The sequence below is a fragment of the Pan paniscus genome, chromosome X (assembly GCF_029289425.2).
Source record: "Pan paniscus chromosome X, NHGRI_mPanPan1-v2.0_pri, whole genome shotgun sequence".
NCBI lineage: Eukaryota > Metazoa > Chordata > Mammalia > Primates > Hominidae > Pan > Pan paniscus.
The window spans coordinates 77,553,076-77,576,132 of NC_073272.2; the positions used below are offsets into that span (position 1 = coordinate 77,553,076).

General features: G+C 37.2%; 1 protein-coding gene across 4 annotated transcripts in view; it reads left to right on the forward strand.

The window, feature by feature from the left end:
• Positions 1-23,057, forward strand: part of ATP7A (ATPase copper transporting alpha) — a 137,706-nt gene that overhangs the window by 60,288 nt on the left and 54,361 nt on the right. For all 4 annotated transcript variants that reach the window (XM_008978125.5, XM_003824407.5, XM_063601824.1 and 1 more), the window contains 2 exons: positions 15,293-15,782; positions 16,284-17,009. In XM_008978125.5, the coding sequence (XP_008976373.1) occupies positions 15,293-15,782; positions 16,284-17,009 (1,216 nt within the window). The remainder of the gene's footprint in view (positions 1-15,292; positions 15,783-16,283; positions 17,010-23,057) is intronic.

The following is a 23,057-nucleotide window of genomic DNA, read 5'->3' on the forward strand; positions in this document are numbered from 1 at the left end:
CAACAGCATTCTAGATATACTGTGGTTAAAGATGTAGTTCAGGTTATAAAAAAGCCTTCTGAATACTGCATGAAGTACCTGTGGTTATCATAAGAAACTTCATGCATATATGGCAGGGATTGGAAAATGATGATCTGCAGGCCAAACCCAGTTTGCCAACTGCTTTCATATGGCTCATAAGCTAAGAATGCCTTTTACATTTTTACACCATTGAAAAAAATTTAAAAAATATTTAGGAACTTATGAAAAGCACATGAAATTCAAATTTTTGTGTCTGTAAGTAAAGTTTTAGTAATATACAGTTTTATTAGAACACAGCCACACTCATTCATTTACGTATTGTGTACAGCCCTTTTTTCACTACAACAGAGTTGAATAGTTGTGACAGAGCCCATACGTGGTGTCCTCATTGGTAAGTGATACACTGCCAAATGATTTACCACAGTGGAAATACCATTTTATCTTCCCACCAGCAGTGTTTGTGTTCCACTTTGAAAGTGTTCCATTTTCTCCACATTCCCTCCAACAATTTGTATTGTCAGTCTTTTAAATTATAGACATTCTAATGGGTGTGTAATATTACATCACTAATTCTCATTTCCTTAATGGCTAATGATATTGAGCATCTTTTCATGTGTTTATTAGGCATTTGTATACCTTCTTTGGTGAAATGTGTGTTAAACCCTTTGGCCAAATTTTTAGTTGGGTTTTTTGTTTTGTTGTTATTGAATTTCTTCTTTTTCAAAATTGTTTTGGTTAGTCTAGGCCCTTTTACTTTCCATATAAATTTTAGAATCAGTTTATAAGTTTCTACAAAAATATCTGCTGGGATTTTCGTTGAGATTGTGTTGATTCTACAGATCCATTTGGACAGAAGTAACATCTTACCAATATTGAGTTTTCCAATCCATGCACATAGTATATGTCTATTTATGTTGGTATTCTTTGATTTCTTTTATCAGGAATCAATAGTTTTCAGCATGCAGTTTCTGTACATATTTTGTTAGATTTATATTTAAGTACTTTATGTTTTTGAATGCTGTTATAAATGGTACTGTTTTTAAATTTTAAATTTAAGTTTAATTTCAGGTGTTCATTATGAGGTTTTTGTATGTTGACTTTGTATCCTGGAACGTAGCTAAACTTGACTTATCAAACCTATTAGCTTTTTTGTACATTTCTTGGGATTTTCTATGTAATTATGTCATCAAGGTATATAGTTTTTTTTTTTTTAAGATAGTCTCATTCTGTGACCCAGGCTGGAGTACAGTGGCACAATGTTGGCTCACTGCAACCTCCACCTCCTGGGTTCAAGCAATTCTCATGCCTCAGTCACCCAAGTAGCTGGGATTACAGGCACATGCCACCACACCTGGCTAATTTTTGTATTTTTAGTAGAGTTGGGGTTTCGCCGTGTTGGCCAGGGTGGTCTTGAACTCCAGACCTTGAGTGATCCGTCCACCTCGGCCTCTTAAAGTGCTGGGATTGCAGGTGTGAGCCACTGCACCTGGCCACATAGTTTTATTTATTCCTTTGTAGTCTGTATATCTTTTTTTTTTCCCTTGTATTATCAAACCTTCATTACAATTTTGATTGGGAGTGGTGAGAGTGAACGATGGTTGGGGGAAACATTCAGTCATTTACAGTTAGCATTGTGTTAGTTGTAGAGTTTTGTAGATACTATTTATCAGATTAATTAAGTTATTTCTATTACTAGTTTGCTGAGGGTTTTTTTAAACATCATGAATGGATGTTGAATTTTGTCAAGTGCTTTTTCTGCATATAGAGATGATCATATGGTTTTTCTCCTTTAGTCTGTTAAGACGGTGAATTACACTGATTGATTTTCAAATGTTGAGCCAGCCATGCATTCCCAGGGTAAGCCTCACTTGGTCAAAGAAGACTTACTTTCCATTAAAAATTTCAAACATACACAAAGGTGGAGAAACTATTTTTTTTTATTATACTTTAAGTTTTAGGGTACATGTGCACATTGTGCAGGTTAGTTACATATGTATACATGTGCCGTGCTGGTGCGCTGCACCCACTAACTCGTCATCTAGCAACTATTAATAGTACAAGAATCTACCCTATACCCATCACCTAGAAAAATCCTTGCTATTTATTTGCATGCCATTCTCATCAGTTGAATTTTATAATGTGTTTTGCTGATGATTCTAAGAGTTGGTCCAGGCCTTCCTGCCTATTGTATTCTGTTAAGGTAGATGTCTCTGACTAGTGGATTGGAACTTCCTAGTATATCTCCATACCAGTTGCCATTTCTAAGCCTTTTGGCCACCCCCTGCCACCACCCCTGCCCGCCCCTTTCCCTTGTCACTCTTCGCAATTCTCAGCACTAATTGTAGTGTATATAATTTCAGTACTCTTTCCTATGCTTTATTTAGTTTGTTTTTGAACATATTTTTTTCTCATTTCTCTCCAACTTGTATCTCAGGATCCAAAGAATTAACAATATCTCATGCCAAAAGCTTGAGGATTCCTACTGTATTGACAATAACATACAGAAGCTTTGCTTAAATATTATGCTTACTTTTTTTTTTTTTTTTTTTTTAGATGGAATCTCACTCTGTCGCCCAGGCTGGAGTGCAGTGGTGCCATCTCAGCTCACTGCAACCTCTGGCTCCTGGGTTCAAGCAATTATCATGACTCAGCCTCCCAAGTAGCTGGGACTGCAGGTGCACGTCACCATTCCTGGGTAATTTTTTGTACTTTTAGTAGAAACGGGGTTTCACCATGTTGGCCAGGCTGGCCTGGAACTCCTGACCTCAGGTGATCCGCCCGCCTCGGCCTCCCACAGTATTGGGATTACAGGCATGAGCCACCACGCCCAGCCTGAATTGCTTACCCTTAAACATGTTTATTTTTACTGCCAGGCCTTAATGAGTCAGTAATGGATATGTCATTTTAGCTGAGTTGTATTCTCATTTGTGTAATATACTTATCATTTTAATGTTATTTTATCATTAAAACAACTTTATATTGGTGGTAATTCTATTTGCTGGAGGTTCTCTGTAATTTTGCTTTTATGCAATGTTCATTACAGTAATGGCGGGAAGTTAATGCCACTTTGGAATTTGATCAGCTTGCATCAATACCAGAATGGTTTTCCTATGACTAGTTGAGATCCACATGCAATACATTTTTTGACATACTACCAGGAGCAGATGTTAATATCACAATGAAAGCTTTGTCCAACTGGACATCAGATTTAGCACAAAATTCAAAATTAGGGACAAGATGGATTCTTTCTAATTATCAGAAGCTCATCATATTTTTAAGGGCGTGAATGATTACATTGGAACTAGAATATTTTGTGTCTCCAGATCAGATACTTGTGAGAGCTCTACTTTTTAACTATTCTTGATCTAAACATTAACTTTTACCATTTATTTTTCAGAGGTTTCAAAATGGTTTTGGCTCTTTAGTGAAATACAGAATTTATACTTTATCTTTGCAGTATTCTTACCTAAAATTCTGATTTATTATAAGATCTTGAGTAGATTGGTTTCAGTTTGCCTTGTTTTTATTACCCCAAATTGGCTAATTAGCCAATCATTACTGTCTATGAAGTCTGATACATTTCCTTAATTCAGGAGTCCTATGAAGCGTGGTGCTAATATGTGGACAATTCTTCTCTTCCTAATCTGAAACTGTAGGTGATTTTTTCCATGTCTAAGTTTTATAGTCATCTTGGCCAGAGAGTAAACTTTGGGTCCATATTACTATTTGTATGAGGGAAAAAGCAGTATTTCTCGTTTGTTGACTCTACACTCTGATTAGCTAAGACTATGTTGATAGCTGTGGCTAGAAAAGTTTTATTTACATAGCATATATTCCTTCTCCTAAGTTTTCTGTACTGTTGACATCCATGTGACTACTTAGATATGAACTTTCCGTTTTCACATGCTCCAAAGGTAGATTTTTTTTTCTTGTATTCACCATCTACCTTGGCGTAATTCCAGTCTTAGAGGCTCCCACATTGCTTCTTCCTGGCAACATCCCCGAACAGGGATACGGTTGCCTTTAATGATCTTTGGGGAAAGAGCCAAGTTGGAAAAGCTGAGAGATGACAGGTAATTATTTTACGTATTTATCTTCAAAATATTCAAATTTATATAAAAATATTTTCCCCTAATCATGTCTATGCAAAAGTTAGGCATATTTTGCAGTTTGTTGATTAGTAAAGAGAATAGTAAAAGTAGCTCTGCAAACTCAATGCTAATGCTTTAAAAATGAGTTGCTTAATTTCATTGAGTAATAAGTATGACACATGAATTTGATTTATCCTCAGATGAAACTAATTAAACCTCCTCCACTTGATCTAAGGTGGGGCTGGTGTTGAGGGCCAGAACAGAGGCTGAACCTTACTAATTATATAGTAGTGTCTGTGCTAATTGCAGTAAAGCTGTTTTAACCATTTGGAAACTAGTTCATGTAATTTTTTGCCAAATGACTTAGGTACTTATTGTCCACTGACAGCTAAAGTATTTTCCAAAACCCTCAACTCTCTGTCTAGCAAACTATTGTAGGTGAATATTTGTCTCTGCCAACATATCCATGTATAACTATAAAACTAGATTCTGCTTTGATATTTGCAAATACATTCTTGCTTCCCAAAACAGCCTGTTTGCATCACACTCATATGTAAGATGGCTATTTCCGCTGCATCTTCCCAAAGTTCACCACTGCTTAATAAGGTCTGTTTAAGGTCAAACAAATGCAATTGAATTTTGATTACACTGAAAATGAAGAATAGCAGCAATATAATGTGAAAGCACTTTGTGTTGTCAACAGTGATTTATACAAATTCCAGTGACAGATACTCAAGACTACTTTCCAGGGCAAATTCATAATTTGATTGCTAAAAATAAAAGAAAACACACTTGTTCTGCCTTTTTCAGCTCTGCTTCTCCTCTTTCAGTCAAAAGCCCTTATGTTAGTAACCTTTATTCTTTTTAAAAAAAATATTTTACTAAGTGTGAAGTGTTCTGGGGCCAGAGACAGATTTTCTGTGAAGTTAATGAAGCTTAAGTTTCAGAGCTCCTCATTTGCAGTGACCTTCTTCTAAGACTCTGGAAGGAGTATCAGCAATGTGTTTATATGGTCATGTGTTTTTGTACAATTTGAAAAATTAAAAAAAATTTAACCACAACCCTTCAAGGCCATTGTCCATTTCTACTTCAATGACTCTTCTGTTAGACCTCCCCTTTGTGTTAGTGTGATATTGGAATGGCCATGAGCTTTTTGGGGATGTGACTAAGGGGAGGTTGAGTTGGGGATATGTTTAGTTTGGGGTTAGTAGGCTATTTGGCTATAGGTGGTTCTTTGTCACTTCTGTGTATAGTGGAGTTTTTGCTAGGAATTCTGATATAGGGATGGCTTCTTGGAACACCCCTACTACTCATGGGGCCAACTCACTAAGCATCATGACATGAAGATGCGGGGCTCAGTGTAAAACTGGTAAATGAATGTTACCAGTTCAAAGAATATGTAAGATTAGTCACTTCACAAGTAAATTTGAAATGCCCTGAAATCTTACAGCTCATATATGAAAGAAACTCAAGTTTTCTCAAATTTGACAGTAGCTTTAAAAATGTATCAATGCCTAGTTGTTATGTTGAAAGGAACTTTTCTAAACTATCATTAATTTTAAAAATTTTTATCTAGAGAAAAGACTGAACTATTTTTATTTTCTTTATATACAAGTGATTTTATAAAGTCGTCAAATGAAGCACTAAAGAATATACAGCCAAAAACATAGGAAAAGAAACTATCAGAGAGGTATATCAGGCATTATTAATAAAAATGTTATTGTTATGGATTTTTATGATATTTGTTAGCTTTAAAAATTTATAACTTGTGATTTAAATTTTTTTAAATTTTATTTTGAGACGGAATCTTGCTCTGTCATCTGTACTGGAATGCGATGGTGGGATCTCGGCTCACTGCAACCTTCGCCTCCTGGGTTCAAGTGATTCTCCTGTCTCAGCCTCCCGAGTAGCTGGCATTACAGGCACGTGGCATCATGCCCAGCTAATTTTTGTATTTTTAGTAGAGACAGGGTTTCACCATGTTGGCCAGGCTAGTTTCAAACTCCTGACCTCAGATGATCCGCCCCCCTTCACCTTCCAAAGTGCTGGGATTACAGGTGTGAGCCACTGCACCCGGCCATATAACTTATGATTTTTGTTATGCGCTCAGAATATTTTCTTTTGTACAAAATTTTGTGTTTATGGTTTTGTATTCTTTTTTTTAAAGAAGGCCCTTCAAATTGTTTAAGTTTCAGACACTACAAAGTGTGAATTCACCTCTTTCTAGACATCATATAGAAAGCTGTCTTTGCCCAAACATAATTTATAGTCAGAATGTAGTTCAACATGATCATACATAAATATTGATTACTTTTTAAAGAATGTTAAAGCTTAAAATTTCTGCAAATAATTAATGGGAACTAGGCTTAATACCTGGGTGACAGAATAATCTGTACAACAAACCCCTATGACACAAGTTTACCTATATCACAAACCTGCACATATACCCCTGAACTTAAAAGAAAAGTTAAAAAAGAAGTGTACACAAAAAATAATATTTCTGAATCATAACTTCTAGGATTATAATTAAGCCTCAGGTGCAGTTAATTTAGAAATCAGATTTGGGGAGAAGAGTGTTTCAACTAAGTCAAGGAGCTCTTGGTAGTGTTTGGAATGAAGTAGTATAATTGTGATATTAAATTGAGTAAAGTTGTTTTATTGGAAAATGCAACAGCAGAACAGATTAATTAACAGAATTCAAAAAGAGTGAATAGTCAGGAAATCTCTAATTTTGGAATAAATAGAATATGACTATTTGCCTTTGCAACTTTAGAATTTAAATGCATTTTGGGAATTGTGTCCTAAGTTATACAGTAAATAAATGTAATTTTCTTGTTTGTCCTGCCAGTGTTAAGACTGTAGACTTTAAAGGGATTAACCTGAAGTTTAATTTAATCACCCTGGTGGTCTGTTCAAAGGAAAAGTAAAATAGGCAGATAATGTGAAGATCTTTCTCCGGGGTTGTTTGGCCTTTTTGAAAGTGGAAGTATAAAAACAAATTTAATTAGATATAAGTACTGAATGATTCCAAAGGTTAATGCCTTATTAACAAATTAGTTTGTCCCTGAAACTTACAACACTAACTTTTTGAGTGCTTTTCCTCTTTAATTAGATAAAGGCTATAGTCCATTCTCTTAATATAGACTATCCTTTAGAAAAATGACCACATCACGGATCACGAGGTCAGGAGTTCGAGACCAGCCTGACCAACATGGTGAAACCCTGTCTGTACTTGAAATACAAAAATTAGTTGGGCGTGGTGTCGCGCGCCTGTAATCCCAGCTACTCAAGAGGCCAAGGCAGAATTGCTTGAACCCTGGAGGTGGAGGTTGCAGTGAGCCGAGTTCATGCCACTGCACTCCAGCCTGGGCAACAGAGCGAGACTCCAACTCAAAAAGTAAATAAATAAAATAAAATAAAAATGACCACATCAATGCTAGCAGTTACTAAATTCCTCCTTTGGATCAATAAATACATTCCTTACTCCCCTTACAATTAATTGGTGTTTTTATTATTGAAAAAGTAACACATACACAGAGTAAAATTCCTCTCCCAAGGAAAACCAGTTGTCCTATGTATATGTATCCTTCCAGAAAGACTATTAATATAAAACTTTTTTTTTTATTATTTTTTGAGATGGAGTCTCGCTCTTGTCACCCAGGCTGGAGTGCAGTGGTGCGATCTCGGCTCACTGCAACCTCCGCCACCCGGGTTCAACTGATTCTCCTGCCTCAGCCTCCTGAGTAGCTGGGATTACAGGTGCCTGTCACCATGCCTGGCTAATTTTTGTACTTTTAGTAGAGACAAGCTTTGCCATGTTGGCCAGGCTGGTCTCGAACTCCTGAACTCAGGTGATCCGCCTGCCTCGGCCTTCCGAAGTGCTGGGCTTACAGGCATGAGCCACCGTGCCCAGCCAAAGCTATTTACATGTACATAAGTATATATACTTGATGTGTGTGTGTCCACTTTTTCTAAAAATGGAAGCATACTATGCACATCATTCTGCACCTTGCTTTTTTTTAAATTAGCAAATATATCTTAGATGTTGTTCCATATCAATATACAGAGCCCCATCTAATATTTTTCTTTCTATATGGGACTCTTTTTTTGGCTTCTTAGCTTTTTCTGGCAAATGACAGTGCATTGAATATTCTGTTTTTCAAACGTGCTCTGTCACCAATATTATATTAGAGTAACATAGGCATTTTTATTATTATAAATTAGTAGGTAATAATCATTTATCCATGAAGATGTCGAGTCAGCTTCAAAGAGGATTAGGTTTCTGATTTAGCTGAACTCTATTCTGAGGACCAAAGGAAGGTCAAATCCAAGGTAAAAAATATAGCAGTGAAGGAATGGTGTAAAGAGGGACTTTCACTATTTCTTTTGTATATTTTTGTGTTTAAATTTTTATAGCGAACAATCATACATTTGTCATATAATGTTTGAAGCAAAGTGAAAATACATTAGAAATGGCCAGGCATAGTGGTTCATGCTGTAATCCCAGTACTTTGGGAGGCCAAGGTGGGAGGATTGCTTGAGACCAGGAGTTTGAGAACAGCTTGGGCAACATAGCAAGACCTTGTCTTTTAAAAAGAAAGAGAGAAAGAGAGAGAGAGAGAATGAGAATATATTAGAAATGAGAATGCTGACAAAGTACTCAGTTTAAAGATAGTTTAGTTCATGAAAAACAATGCTACAATGTAATAAAAACTAACAGAATGTCTGCATCTTTTTCATCTTAAAATATTTGATTTTTGAATTTTTAGATTGATTTTGGACTATTATTTAGTGTCTAAGGATTGTCTTTTTCTAGTTTATAATCTGATATAATAGTTTTAAAGTGGTAACCTTTATTTAGGTTACTCAAATAGGATAAATGTTCATGGAGCTTGATGGCTTCCTCTTACAATATTTTAATTTTCAATATTCTATATTGAAGCATCAAATAGAGTGTTACCCTATTAATGTAAATACATTATATTTTTCAGCAAACCATAATGGAATTTGTATTGAGACTGTATGTATTATAAGTGATGGTCTTTTTGTATATTATAAATAATTTTTAGTTGATTCAAAAATATATTATGGGTGGTGAATCAAACATATTAGAAATTCAGGATAATTGATTAATCATGTCACTTTTCTGACTTCAGTCTCCACATCTGTAAAATAACAGAATCCTTTCAAGCTGTGAAAAATCTCTTATAACCTTTATGTTGAGTTGTTATATGAAAATGTAAGAAAGTAAGCTTTAAACTATCTGAAGATTCCCACACTGAGCAGCATGCTAACCTGAATTTATTATGATCATATATAAATTGATTCCTGGGGGATAAAAAGGAATTTCAATGTGCTAAAACTTGAGCTAAGTTATTTTCCCATAGTGACTTTTAAAAATGTGGAAATATTAGAATGTTCTGATTGTCAGTTCTGTTAAAAACTCAAATGTGTTTTAAAATCATTTCAAATTTAAACTAGCATGGGAGAATATGTGAAATGTGAGAGGAAAAAACAAACAATTAAAATTTGATTCAAACACTAGAAATATTGTATACTTTTCAGATTATTTATAAGCCATAAATTGCTCAAATCATAGGCATAGAATTTTAGTTTTCCAAGGAAATTGTAGATTATTTAGCATAATCATTTATAGATGTAAAGAGTGTAGACTTTGGAGTTACATACACCTGCATTTGAATCCTAGCTCTTTCATTTTCTTGTTGGGTTCCTTGGGCAATTTATTCAATTTCCTGGCCTTCATATAGGAACCTGGATCACCTTTGTCTTAGTCTGTTCAGGCAGCTATAAGAAAATACCATAAAGTGGGTGGCTTATAAACAACAGAAATGTATTTCTCACAATTCTGGAAGCTGGGAAGTCCAAAATCAAGGTGCTGGCAAATTTGATGTCTGGTGAGGATTGACTTCCTGGTTCATGTATTGCGCCTTCTCCCTGTGTCCTCACATGGTGGAAGGGACAGGGTAGCTCTCTGGGACCTCTTTTATAAGGGCACAAATCCCAATCTTGAGGACTCTGTCTTCATTACCTAATCACCTCTCAAAGGCTCCCTGCCAATATTATCACCTTGGGAATTAGCATTTCAACATATGAATTTTTGAGGGACCTTTCCCTATCAAATAAGAAAGAATACAGAAGAGAAAACATGTACTGATGACAACCTAAGAAGTGGTAGTAACATAGTTTTTTAGCTTATATAGAAAGTTAGAACTGAAAAGATTATTTTATCTAGTCTCTCAGGAAACTGAAGCCCTCAGAGTTAGGGTGATTTGTTTAAGGTTCTAGCTTTCATATTGCCTAAGAATAGAAGATGCAGTCTTTGTGGGTTTATGCAAATTATACAGAAATCATATGCAAATAAAGTATACTGTGCCTGAATTTCATGTTTGACATTTCAAGAGACACAGAACACCACAAAAATTAAAAGAATCGATCTTTACAATCTCTGTGACAGTCTGCACTCCACACCACCATTAATACTATGAAGGCCACAGAGTACGTTTGGTATATTTTCCTTTTTTCTCTCCCACTACTGCCTTCATCAAAATACAGTGAATAGTCCTCCATCTTCAGTCTTTCCTATGAGCTATATTTATAATTTGTAGGCTGTTACATTTATTTTCAGAGGAACTTTTTTTTTTTTCCGAGACGGAGTTTCACTCTCTTGTCCAGGCTGGAGTGCAGTGGCACGACCTCCGCCTCCCGGGTTCAAGCGATTCTTGTGCCTCAGCCTCTTGAGTAGCTGGGATTACAGGCGCCCGCCACCATGCCCAGATAATTTTTACATTTTTAGTAGAGACGGGGTTTCACCATGTTGGCCAGGCTGGTCTCGAACTCCTGGCCTTAAGTGATACACCCACCTCGGCCTCCCAAAGTGCTGGGATTACAGGCATGAGCCCCCACTCCGGCCCAGAGGAACGATTGATATAATGGAAAAATAGTTCCTCTGAAAATAAAAATAACAACATTGGTTCCTAATAAAAGATTAAGAGAAAAAGACAAGCTGTCGAAATATTGGAGCAATGTGGGGAATGAGGAAGGTGGGGTAGGGCAGAGAAGGGAGGTTATTTTTGGAGCAGGGGTTGGGGTTAGAGGACATATGAAAGGAGAGCAGCACAGACCCGGAATCAGACTGCCGCCAGCACTTTCCAGCTCTATGGAGTCTGCCTGGTTTTGCTCATCACTGTATCTCTAGCAGCTAGCATAGTGCCGGGCACATAATGGACATTCAGTAAATATTTGTTGAATACATAAGTACCTTTTTTTTTTTTTTGAGGCGAAGTCTTGTTTTGCCGCCCAGCCTGGAGTGCAGTGGTGCAATGTCGGCTCACTGCAACCTCCACCTCCCAAGGTTCTTCAAGTGATTCTTCAAGTGGTTCTTCAAGTGGTTCTTCAAGTGATTCTCCTGCCTCAGCCTCCCGAGTAGCTGGGATTACAGGCACCCACCACCACGCCCAGCTAATTTTTGTATTTTTGGTAGAGACGGGTTTCCCTGCATTGGCTAGGCTGGCCTCAAACTGTGACCTCAAGTGATCCGCACACCTCAGCCTCCCAAAGTGCTGGGATTACAGGTGTGAGCCACCACGCCCAGCCAATAAGTACCATTTTGACTTCCTGCCCAAAGATTTAGCACCCAGAGCTGTACTGTGAATTTGTTTCCTTTGAGACCTTAGGTTTGAAAAGTCTCTTTGCTATCTAACATTCAGAGGAAAAGTTGAGTGCTGTTACCCCAAAGAGGGATACTTTTGTTTGTGCCGAGTGTGGTTGGTCAGCTTTTAAAACAGAAATAGAATTTACTAAAGGAAGTGTTTTCTCATCTGCAGCATGCAAATAGCGTAGGGTACTTTGACTTCTCTTTTGTGTAGTATTTTATGCATAGTTTTCTTATGCCTTTTATAAATAAAAGATAGGCTAAAGCAGTTAGTATAGCAAACCATCCAGTGACAAAGTGATTTTTTTTTTTGAGACAGTGTCACTCTGCCACCCAGGCTGGAGTGCAGTGGCACGACTTTGGCTCACTGCAGCCTTGACCTTCAGGCTCAGGCAATCCTCCCACCTCAGCCCCTTGAGCAGCTGGGACTACAGGAGTGTGTCACCATGCCTGGGTAATTTTTGTATTTTTTGTAGAGACAGGGTTCCACCATGTTGCCCAGACTGGTCTGGAATTCCTGAGCTCAAGCTATCTGCCCAACCACCTCGGCATCCCAAAGTGCTAGGATTACAGGCGTGTGCCACCTGGCCTGAGGAAGTGATTTTTGCTTTTAAAATGACAACAATTTCTGATTGGCTATGTTGGTAAATTGACATTTTTTTGGGGGGGTGGGTGCGGGGGAACCAGGTCTTGTTTAAGATGTACCAGATACAACGTATTTAAAGGGCAAGAATCCTTTACTTTGGTACTTTATCAGAAAAAGTATAGTAGTACCTAGAGCAATACCACCCAAGAATGGTCTGTGATGATGGAAATACTGTGTATCCGCCCTGTCTGGTAGGGCTAACCACATTGGCCAATGAACACTTGAAATGTGGCTAGTGCAACCAAGGAACTGAATTTTTAATCTTATTTAATAGTTTTTTTTGTTTTAAAAAATAATCATCTAGTAAAATAGACTTTTTTTGGGTATATAGTTCTATGAAATTTTTTTTTAGTTTTGTGAATGTTAACACATGTATAGATTTGTTTAACACCAACACAACCAGGACATAGCGCAGCCCTGTTACCCCTAAAAAACTCCCTCTTGCTACCATTTTCCCTACCTCTAACCCCTGGAAACCACTGTTCTGTTCTCCATCTTCCCCTTTAGTTGGAAAGTTTAAATTATTTACAGTCATTTTCTTAACCCTAAAATCACCTCAGGGGAGGGAAATTAAAGTTTAAAAGAGGCCTTCTTTAAAAACACAAGGACACAAAAGCCTTCATTTGATGGTGGCTACTGTTATATTGCATGTCTTTCAATACTATATGTCTCAACTATATGTGGTTTGACTATTCTGCATTTTTTTTTCATGGAAAATGTTATATAGTATTATCCAAAACCAAATATAATTTATTTCCCCACTTCTGTTTTGGATCATTTATGCTAGTGATTTCCTCCATCCCTAAGAACCAGCTAGCCAACTAGAATTATCAGACTCTTAGAAACTTTCCATGCCATGGGTACATTTCACATTTTCACCCAAATACACAGTCATCAATTATCAAGCTAAAGGAAGAAATAAAAATATGTTCATTAAAATAAGTGAAAGATTTAACTATTGTAGACAATTTAAAGAGAGATTTTCTATGCTGAATTACTTTTAATTATAATTTTGAGTTTTTATTTTATAGAGCAAAGCTTTTCACTAGAAACTAATAACACCTATATTTAACTGCTTTTTGAATATTAATATCCTACAGCCATCTCAAAAATCAATAGGTCCAGCACTGAATTTATCATCTCTCCTTTCCCTCCACTTTAACCTCTTAATTTCCTCCTGATTTCCTCCTCTCTTTCTGATATCAGTTAATGACGCCACCATCTATCTATCCACTGGCCCAAGCCAGATACCTTTAAGTCATCCTAGTCGTCTCCTTTATCCTATACATCTTGTTAGGAGGCCCTACCCTCCTGAATGTATCTTGGAGCTGCCTCTTTTATCTTTGCCCCCAGTATTCATGTCTTAATTCAGACTCTCTATTGCACTACTTTTGCAATTGCAGTAGCCTCCCAGCTGATAGTCCTCCCTCCTGTATCACTCCACCCTACTACACTATCATCTTCCACACTGCCTCCAGAATGATCCTTCTCTAAAATGAAAATCTAATCACATAATTCTCTGCTTAACTTTTCCATGGCTTCCTATTACCTATAGGATAAATCGCAACCATTATTGGCATATAGAACCCCATAATAGAGCAGTTGCCTAATTTTCAAGCCTCTTATCTTTCTCTACTTTTTTGTTTCCATTCATCTGGAATTCTCTGCCTCATATATCCTTGCTGATTCCTGTTTGTCCTTTAACATTCAGGTATTATCTCTCCTAAGAATACTTTTCTGACCCATATTCCCAGGGATGAATGGGTATCCCTTTTCTGTATTCTCTGTCCTATTGTTCCTGTGACATGTTCAGCTTTGTATCCTGAGAATCCCAGTTCCTGACGCACATAATAAGTGCTCAATAAATATTAGTTGCTCAATGTTTAATTTTATATAATTCACTGCTGTTACGAAGAACTTTCCTATTTACTCGTATGATCCTTATAATAGCCCTGGAAGATAATAGGGCATATTTTCTCATTTTTCAGATGGTAGAACTAATGGGTGTGGTTAGCTAATAAGTGGAGAATTGATGCTGGAACTTAAATCTTCTGACTCCCAACCCAGTATTTGTGTGTGTGTGTGTGTGTGTGTGTGTGTGTGTGTGTCTTCATCATGAATCTTTGTAAGATGTCAGCCAAAGAGATGCAATCATGACAGTAGTTAAATTATATGCAGTAACTAAGCTACAAGAATATAATCACTGTTTTATAATCTAATTGGGCAAAACAATAAAGATGTTCTTATTTTGAACAAAATTAATAGTATGCTCTAGTGACTTAGGGGGATATAGGAGTATATGCTATAAAATCCTATGAATACTGCCTTCACTCATAAACCGGCAGGCTTATACTTTTCTTGCCAACAAAGTTATCCTAATTGAACATTATTTTTATTTTTTTAAATTGACATATAATAGTTATACATATTTTTAGGAAATTGAACATTTTAAAAGATTAAACTTCATATTACCTTTTATTTTTCTGTAGCTGATCCTGTTTCATGTATAACCTTTTCAGTTGGTAGAGTGTGAAGTGTTGGAGTAATTTATGAAAGGAATGGAAGGAAAGAGTAGTTTGTACTCTGTTGTGAAATTCTTGGGTGTGTTTGTCAATATACATGTTTTAAATGCCTGATAGGTACCACAGTCACGTATGTCTGCATATATAACTTTACCATTCTTGTAGGTACACAAGACATTTTATGTTTCTTTCTAACAAGAAGAGTAAAAATGAAAACTAATAGGGAAACTCCATTAGATTGAGTTGTCTCACTCTTCTTGAATGTGGTGTGATGATTATTATTTTAAATCCTGTGTGATAGAATTTAATTAAACTGACTTTTGGAATTTCCTTCCAAAAGGTATCACTGGAAGAAAAAAATGCAACTATTATTTATGACCCTAAACTACAGACTCCAAAGACCCTACAGGAAGCTATTGATGACATGGGCTTTGATGCTGTTATCCATAATCCTGACCCTCTCCCTGTTTTAACTGACACCTTGTTTCTGACTGTTACGGCGTCACTGACTTTGCCGTGGGACCATATCCAAAGCACATTGCTCAAGACCAAGGGTGTGACAGACATTAAAATTTACCCTCAGAAAAGAACTGTAGCAGTGACAATAATCCCTTCTATAGTGAATGCCAATCAGATAAAAGAGCTGGTTCCAGAACTCAGTTTAGATACTGGGACACTGGAGAAAAAGTCAGGAGCTTGTGAAGATCATAGTATGGCTCAAGCTGGTGAAGTCGTGCTGAAGATGAAAGTGGAAGGGATGACCTGCCATTCATGTACTAGCACTATTGAAGGAAAAATTGGGAAACTGCAAGGTGTTCAGCGAATTAAAGGTAATGTGTCTGGTGTTGATTGTTTTGTAAGGCTTAGGTGTCTGTTTTGATCTTTTAACTTTTTGCTTTCTTCTTAAGCATGAGTTTTGAATCCATGAGACTAGAGTGCTTGCTGTATCATTGAGGTACAGCATATTCCCAGGATTAAAAGTTAATGATTATAATTAAAGGTTACATAAACCTTGAACTGAAGAAAAGGCAGCTGGGTTGGCAATTCATGGAATTCAGGGTTCTTAACACAACATGACTAGGGTACTCTTTACCTCTAATATATTTTACTTAGGCATGGAGAAACTTGGAGACCATAGCTACAGTGGTCATATCTCTTACTTGTTTCTAGTCTATGCCAATAACATTTTCTGAAAAGAAAAAAAATTAAGAAAATATGATGACAAGAATGAGAGAGAAACAATTATTTGTGGTTATTGATTTAGAAAACAGAATGTTTTCTGAAGTAGCCCAGGAATAACTGAATTAATTATATTTCTTTTTATTAACTAGTCTCCCTGGACAATCAAGAAGCTACTATTGTTTATCAACCTCATCTTATCTCAGTAGAGGAAATGAAAAAGCAGATTGAAGCTATGGGCTTTCCAGCATTTGTCAAAAAGCAGCCCAAGTACCTCAAATTGGGAGCTATTGATGTAGAACGTCTAAAGAACACACCAGTTAAATCCTCAGAAGGGTCACAGCAAAGGAGTCCATCATATACCAATGATTCAACAGCCACTTTCATCATTGATGGCATGCATTGTAAATCATGTGTGTCAAATATTGAAAGTACTTTATCTGCACTCCAATATGTAAGCAGCATAGTAGTTTCTTTAGAGAATAGGTCTGCCATTGTGAAGTATAATGCAAGCTCAGTCACTCCAGAATCCCTGAGAAAAGCAATAGAGGCTGTATCACCGGGGCTATATAGAGTTAGTATCACAAGTGAAGTTGAGAGTACCTCAAACTCTCCCTCCAGCTCATCTCTTCAGAAGATTCCTTTGAATGTAGTTAGCCAGCCTCTGACACAAGAAACTGTGATAAACATTGATGGCATGACTTGTAATTCCTGTGTGCAGTCTATTGAGGGTGTCATATCAAAAAAGCCAGGTGTAAAATCCATACGAGTCTCCCTTGCAAATAGCAATGGGACTGTTGAGTATGATCCTCTACTAACCTCTCCAGAAACCTTGAGAGGAGCAATAGAAGACATGGGATTTGATGCTACCTTGTCAGGTAATTATCATTTTTTCTTTGATTACCCTAATGTTCTTTTACTTCCATTTTGCTGCTTCTTTTGGCATTTATCAATGAGAAATGATTCATAGGCACTGTAATTCCACTTTTGCAAATATGTCCTATGGAGGTAGCCAGCAGTATATACAAAGATGCATAAGGATGTTTGTATAATTGCTTATGATATTTAAAAACTGGAAACAATAACTCGTGGTACAACAATAAATAACTCATGATGAAATGCTATGAAGTCATAAAACATTATGGTATTAAAGATAATTAATGCCACAGGAAGGTGTCTGAGATATTTTGTTAAATGAAAAAAAGCTGAAAAGCTATATATGCAATGTGATCAAAATTTTATAAAGAAATGTATCTGAATTTACGCCATGTATATATTGTTTATGTATATGAATAAGATTCCTGGTAGGACATGAACCAAAATTTTAACAGTGATTATCTTTGGGTGGTAGGATAAATGTGATTTTTGTTTCCATTGTGTTTCCTGGTTTTATAAGTTGTTTTTACAATAAGAATGTATGTATGTAGCTATGTATTTATATAATGGGGGAAGCCAGTGCTCTTTTAAAAACAAAAGTAGTTGAAATAAATAATAGGATTTTAACTATAATTTTATATTTAGGCATTCAAATTAAACTGACTCCAGAGCTGTCCCAAAGTTTTCGTATTTCCTGACAGCTCTTACCTTTGAACTGAAACAAAAAATGTATATTCAATGGAATTTAATTATGTGAAATTGTTCTTTTGAACCAGAATTGAACCTGGCCTTGAATTAAATTGGAAAATGCCCAAATGAAATTTTTTGCTTGAAATAACAATTGAAACGTTTTACAACCAATTTCTGGACAATATAATTAATCTTTGCTATCCTGATTAGAATGAAAGATGTCAAATAGCAGTATTCCCTTTTTAGGCTCACTAAATCTGAGTAAAAAATTTTACTAAACACATGTCTAAATTGTTATGGTAGATTAATGTCAGTGAGAGAGGACTTAGAGACATACCATTATTAATTTTTAGTTCTTAATTTTTCTGTTGATGACAAATGGTAGAAATTATAGAATTCTCACTTTTTAAAATTGACACATAGTTCACATACCATAAAATTTGCCCATTTAAGGTACACAACCCAGTGGTTGTTAGTATACTTACAGAGTTTTCCAGCCATCATCACTATATAATTTTAGAACTTTTTATCACTCCCAAAAGAAATCACATATCCATTAGCAGTCATTGCCCATTTCTCCTTCCCCTCCCCAAGCTCCTGATAACAACTGTTCTACTTTCTGTCTCTGAATTTGACTATTCTAGGGATATCATTTAAGTGGAATCATACAACATTTGTCCTTTTGTGCCTGAATTATTTTATTTAGCATAATGTTTTCAAGGTCCATCCATGTTGTAGTATGTATTAGAACATCATTCCTTTTTATTGCTGAATATTATTCCATTGTATGGATATATCACATTTTTGTTTTTTCATTCACCAGTTGATGGGAATTTGGATTGTCTCCACTCTCTTGCCTATTATGTATAACACTGCTATGAACAATTTGAGTTCAAATTTTTGTATGAACATATGTTTTTATTTCTCCTAGGTATATATCTAGGAGTGGAATTGCTGGGTCACATGGCAGCTAAACTTTTTGAGGGACTGCTAGACTGTTTTTCAAAGTAGCTGTTCCATTTTACATTACCATCTCAAATTCTCACTCTAATGTAGAAAATCTCAATTTTTTGAGATTTTTAAATTAGAATCTGGCCTGGTACGGTAGCTCACAACTGTAATCCTAGCACTTTTGGAGGCTGAGGCAGGCAGACCACTTGACCCCAGAAGTTCGAGACCAGCCTTGGTAACATGATGAAACCCCGTCCCTACAAAAAATACAAAACATCAGCTGGGCATGGTGACACACACCTGTAGTCCCAGCTACTCAGGAGGCTAAGGTGGGAGGATTGCTTAAGCCCAGAAGTCAAGGCTGCAGTGAGCCGTGATCGTGTCACTGTACTCCAGCCTGGGTGACAGAACAAGACCCTGTCTTTAAAAAAATAGATTTTAGATTAGAATCTAATCTAAAAAATTAGATTCTTTTTTTTTTTTTTGAGACGGAATCTTGTTCTGTCACCCAGGCTAGAGTGCAGTGGCATGATCTCAGCTCACTGCAACCTTGGCCTCCCAGGTTCAGACAATTCTCCTGCCTCAGCCTCCTGAGTAGCTGGGATTACAGGTGCCTGACACCATGCCTGGCTAATTTTTGTATTTTTAGTAGAGATGGGGTTTCACCATTTTGGTCAGGCTGGTCTTGAACTCCTGACCTCGTGATCCACCAGCCTTTGCTTCCCAAAGTGTTGGGATTACAGGCGTGAGCCACCATGCCTGGCCTTTAGATTCTTTTGCTCTAAAAAAGAGATACATAGTTCTCTATTAGAAAATTCATACAGAACACTAAAATGTTAAAGAGACTCTAGTACCAAAAGTCTGAACAAAGTGTAGGAAATCCATAATTGCTGAAGGAAATAATTATGAAACCAGAAGAAAAATTTAAGTTGGAAATAAGTGCAGTTATATCAGGGAGCCATAAAAATGACTAAAATTGGTTTCAGCAAAATTTCATTTTACCTATCACCACTTAATTTTTTTTTTCTTTTTGAGATGGAGTCTTGCTCTGTCACCCAGGCTGAAGTGCAATGGCATGATCTCGGCTCACTGCAACCTCTGTGCCCTGGGTTCAAGCAATTCTCCTGCCTCAGCCTCCTGAGTAGCTGGGATTACAGGTGCGCGCCACCATGCCCAGCTAATTTTTTTGTATTTTTAGTAGAGACAGGGTTTCACCATGTTGGTCACGCTGGTCTCGAACTCCTGACCTCAGGTGATCTGCCCGCCTCGGCCTCCCAGAATGCTGGGATTACAGGCGTGAGCCACTGCACCTGGCCCACTTACATTTTTTTAAATTTTTGAAAATGACAGTGTTTGAAATTATATTGATTCACATTTCACTACTTCATAATGTTGGATTATTTCTCAGAGCGTCTATTAAATTAAAATACTTTGATATGCATAATGGATTATGTTGTCAATAATGAGCACCACATAAATTAGTTATATCAGTATCACCAAAACAAGTTACTTACATTATAATATTCCTATGCCTCTTACATATAGGAACACAATTATAATCATCTTACATCACATATGGTATAAAACTGAAATATTTTTCATGTTCAAATGTGGTATCTGTCATTACAGTAAGCAAGGGCATCATAAACTTTCAGATTGGATTCAAAAACAGAATTTTTTTCTATTCACTTGGGTTTATATTTTTGCAACTCAACATTTTTGCAAGTGTGGTTCACAGACCAGCAGCACCTAGGACCTTGTTAGAAATCAGACTCTGGCCCACTGCAGACCCAGTAAATCAAATTCTACATTTTAATTTTAATGAGCTCTCCAGGTAATCCATTTGCACATTAAAGTTTGAGAACACTGATCTACATAATGTGATGCATTGACCTTTAAATTCTAAATTAAATCTACATTAACTTTGTTTACATAAACAAGTCCAGAAATTTGATTGAAGGCAATAATATCAGTCATAACAACATTTCGATCAACAATGGACCACATAGATGATGGTGGTCCCGTAAGATTATAATGGAGCATATATAGAAACCTCATATAAGGCATTTGATATTGGCATAGCAGATCAAGTAGGAGAAATGATTGATATTCATTAATGGTGCTAGGACATTTGGTGTTCCATCTGAAAAAATATATATAAATACAAATATAAAGAGCATCTAGTTTTGTGTAAGTACACTCTATGATGTTCACACAATGATGAAATTGCCTAAAGCATTTTTCAGAACATATTTCCATCGTTTAAGTGACTCATGACTGTATAATATTAAATATTATAATTTAAAATAGCTAGCATTTTTTTAGGAGAAAAGCCATATAAATTTATTTGATCATAGTTTTATATGACATGGGAGCCTTCAGAATGAAGACCCAAAGATACAGGAGAAACTGCCCATTTTTGTGCTTAGATTTAGCACGATATGGATAGCTAAAATAGCTAGCATTTTATTATTATTGTTATTATTGGAGACAGAGTTGCACTCTGTTGCCCAGGCTGGAGTGCAATGGCGCAATCTCGGCTCACTGTAACCTCTGCCTCCCGGATTCAAGCAATTCTCCTGCATCAGCCTCCTGAGTTGCTAGGATTACAGGCGCATGCCACCATGCCCGGCTAATTTTTGTATTTTTAGTAGAGACAGGGTTTCGCCTTGTTGGCCAGGCTGGTCTTGAACTCCTGACCTCAGGTGATCTGCCTGCCTCGGCCTTCCAAAATGCTAGGATTACAGGTGTGAGCCACCGTGCCCAGCCAAAAAAGCTAGCATTTTATGAAGGTTTATATAACAAATGTGAGCAGAGTAAAAGCAACTTTTCAATTACCTTAGGTGATCAAACTAGTAAATGGAATTCAAGAGTACTTGATCAGTCTCTGGCACCATGTATAGCATCTACCTAGTCCTTAGGAACTATGACTGCAGCAAGTTCAGTAACTTGTTTTGTTTTTTTTTTTTTTTTGAGACACAATCTCGCTCTGTTGCCCAGGCCGGAGTGCAGTGGCACGATCACAGCTCACTGCAGCCTTAATTTCCGGGGCTTAAGCGATCTTCCCACCTCAGCCTCCTGAGTGGCTGGGACTATAGGCGTGTACCACCACACCCGGCTAATTTTTTTCTATTTTTTGTAGAGATGGAGTCTCAGTTTGTTGCCTAGGCTGGTCTCAAACTCCTGGGCTCAAGCAGTCCACCCACCTTGGCCTCCCAAAGTGCTGGGATTACATGTTTGAGCCACCATGCCTGGCCTCAGTAACTTTTAACAATCTCAACCTACTATTGTTAAGGGCCCCGGGAATCAATTATTCAACAAATGATTATCAGGAGCCAGTTATATGCCCTGCATCTGTTAGGGCTTATAACATACATACTAATGGCCATGACGGGTAGGTAAAAAACCTTGGCATAGTGAATGTCACCATAAAAGAATTGATAGAGCTTAACTACAGTGACCCATATTATCGGGACATGAAGTGACTGCATTCTGTGATTCTGCTAGAGATTAGAGTTTAAGATTTCACCAGAATTGTAACTACCCATTTTTTAAGTGTAAGTGTCAGTGCTGATCCAGGTCTCACAGCCTACCTCTGCCACCCATTCTCAGACAGAAGGATTGACACATTTTGCCTTTGTATCATACTAGTCCTAGGTGAGCTATAAATCTTAAAAGAGGTAGTGAGAAGCCAGACGCAGTGGCTTACGCCGGTAATCCCACGACTTTGGGAGGCCGAGGCAGGTGGATCACCTGAGGTCAGGAGTTCGAGACCAGCCTGGCCAACATGGTGAAACCCTGTCTCTACTAAAAATACAAAAATTAGCCGGGCGTGGTGGTGGGCGCCTGTAATCCCAGCTACTCGGAAGGCTGAGGCAGGAGAAACGCTTGAACGTGGGAGGCGAAGGTTGCAGTGAGCCGAGATTGCGCCACCGCACTGCAGCTGGGTGACAAGAGCGAGACTCCATCTCAAAAAAAAAAAAAAAAAAAAAGAGGTAGTGAGAAAAATGGGAGATGCCTTTTATCCTGACTATCTGTATTATCATTTCCTTAAAGTAAAAAGGCATGATATATGAAGTAATCACTAACCAATTAAAGCAATCTAAATACTTGATTAAATTCCTTCCTTTTTGTGACTTTTTATTTTTGTTTGTTTGTTTGTTTTGCGAAGGAGTCTTGCTCTGTCGCCCAGGCTGGAGTGCAGTGGCACAATCTTGGCTCACTGCAACCTCCGCCTCCCGGGTTCAAGCGATTCTCCTGTCTCAGCCTCCCAAGTAGCTGGGATAACAGGCTCACGCCACTATGCCCGGCTAATTTTTGTATTTTTTTAGTAGAGACGGGGTTTCATCATGTTGGCCAGGCTGGTCTCCATCTCCTGACCTTGTGATCCACCCGCCTCGGCCTCCCCA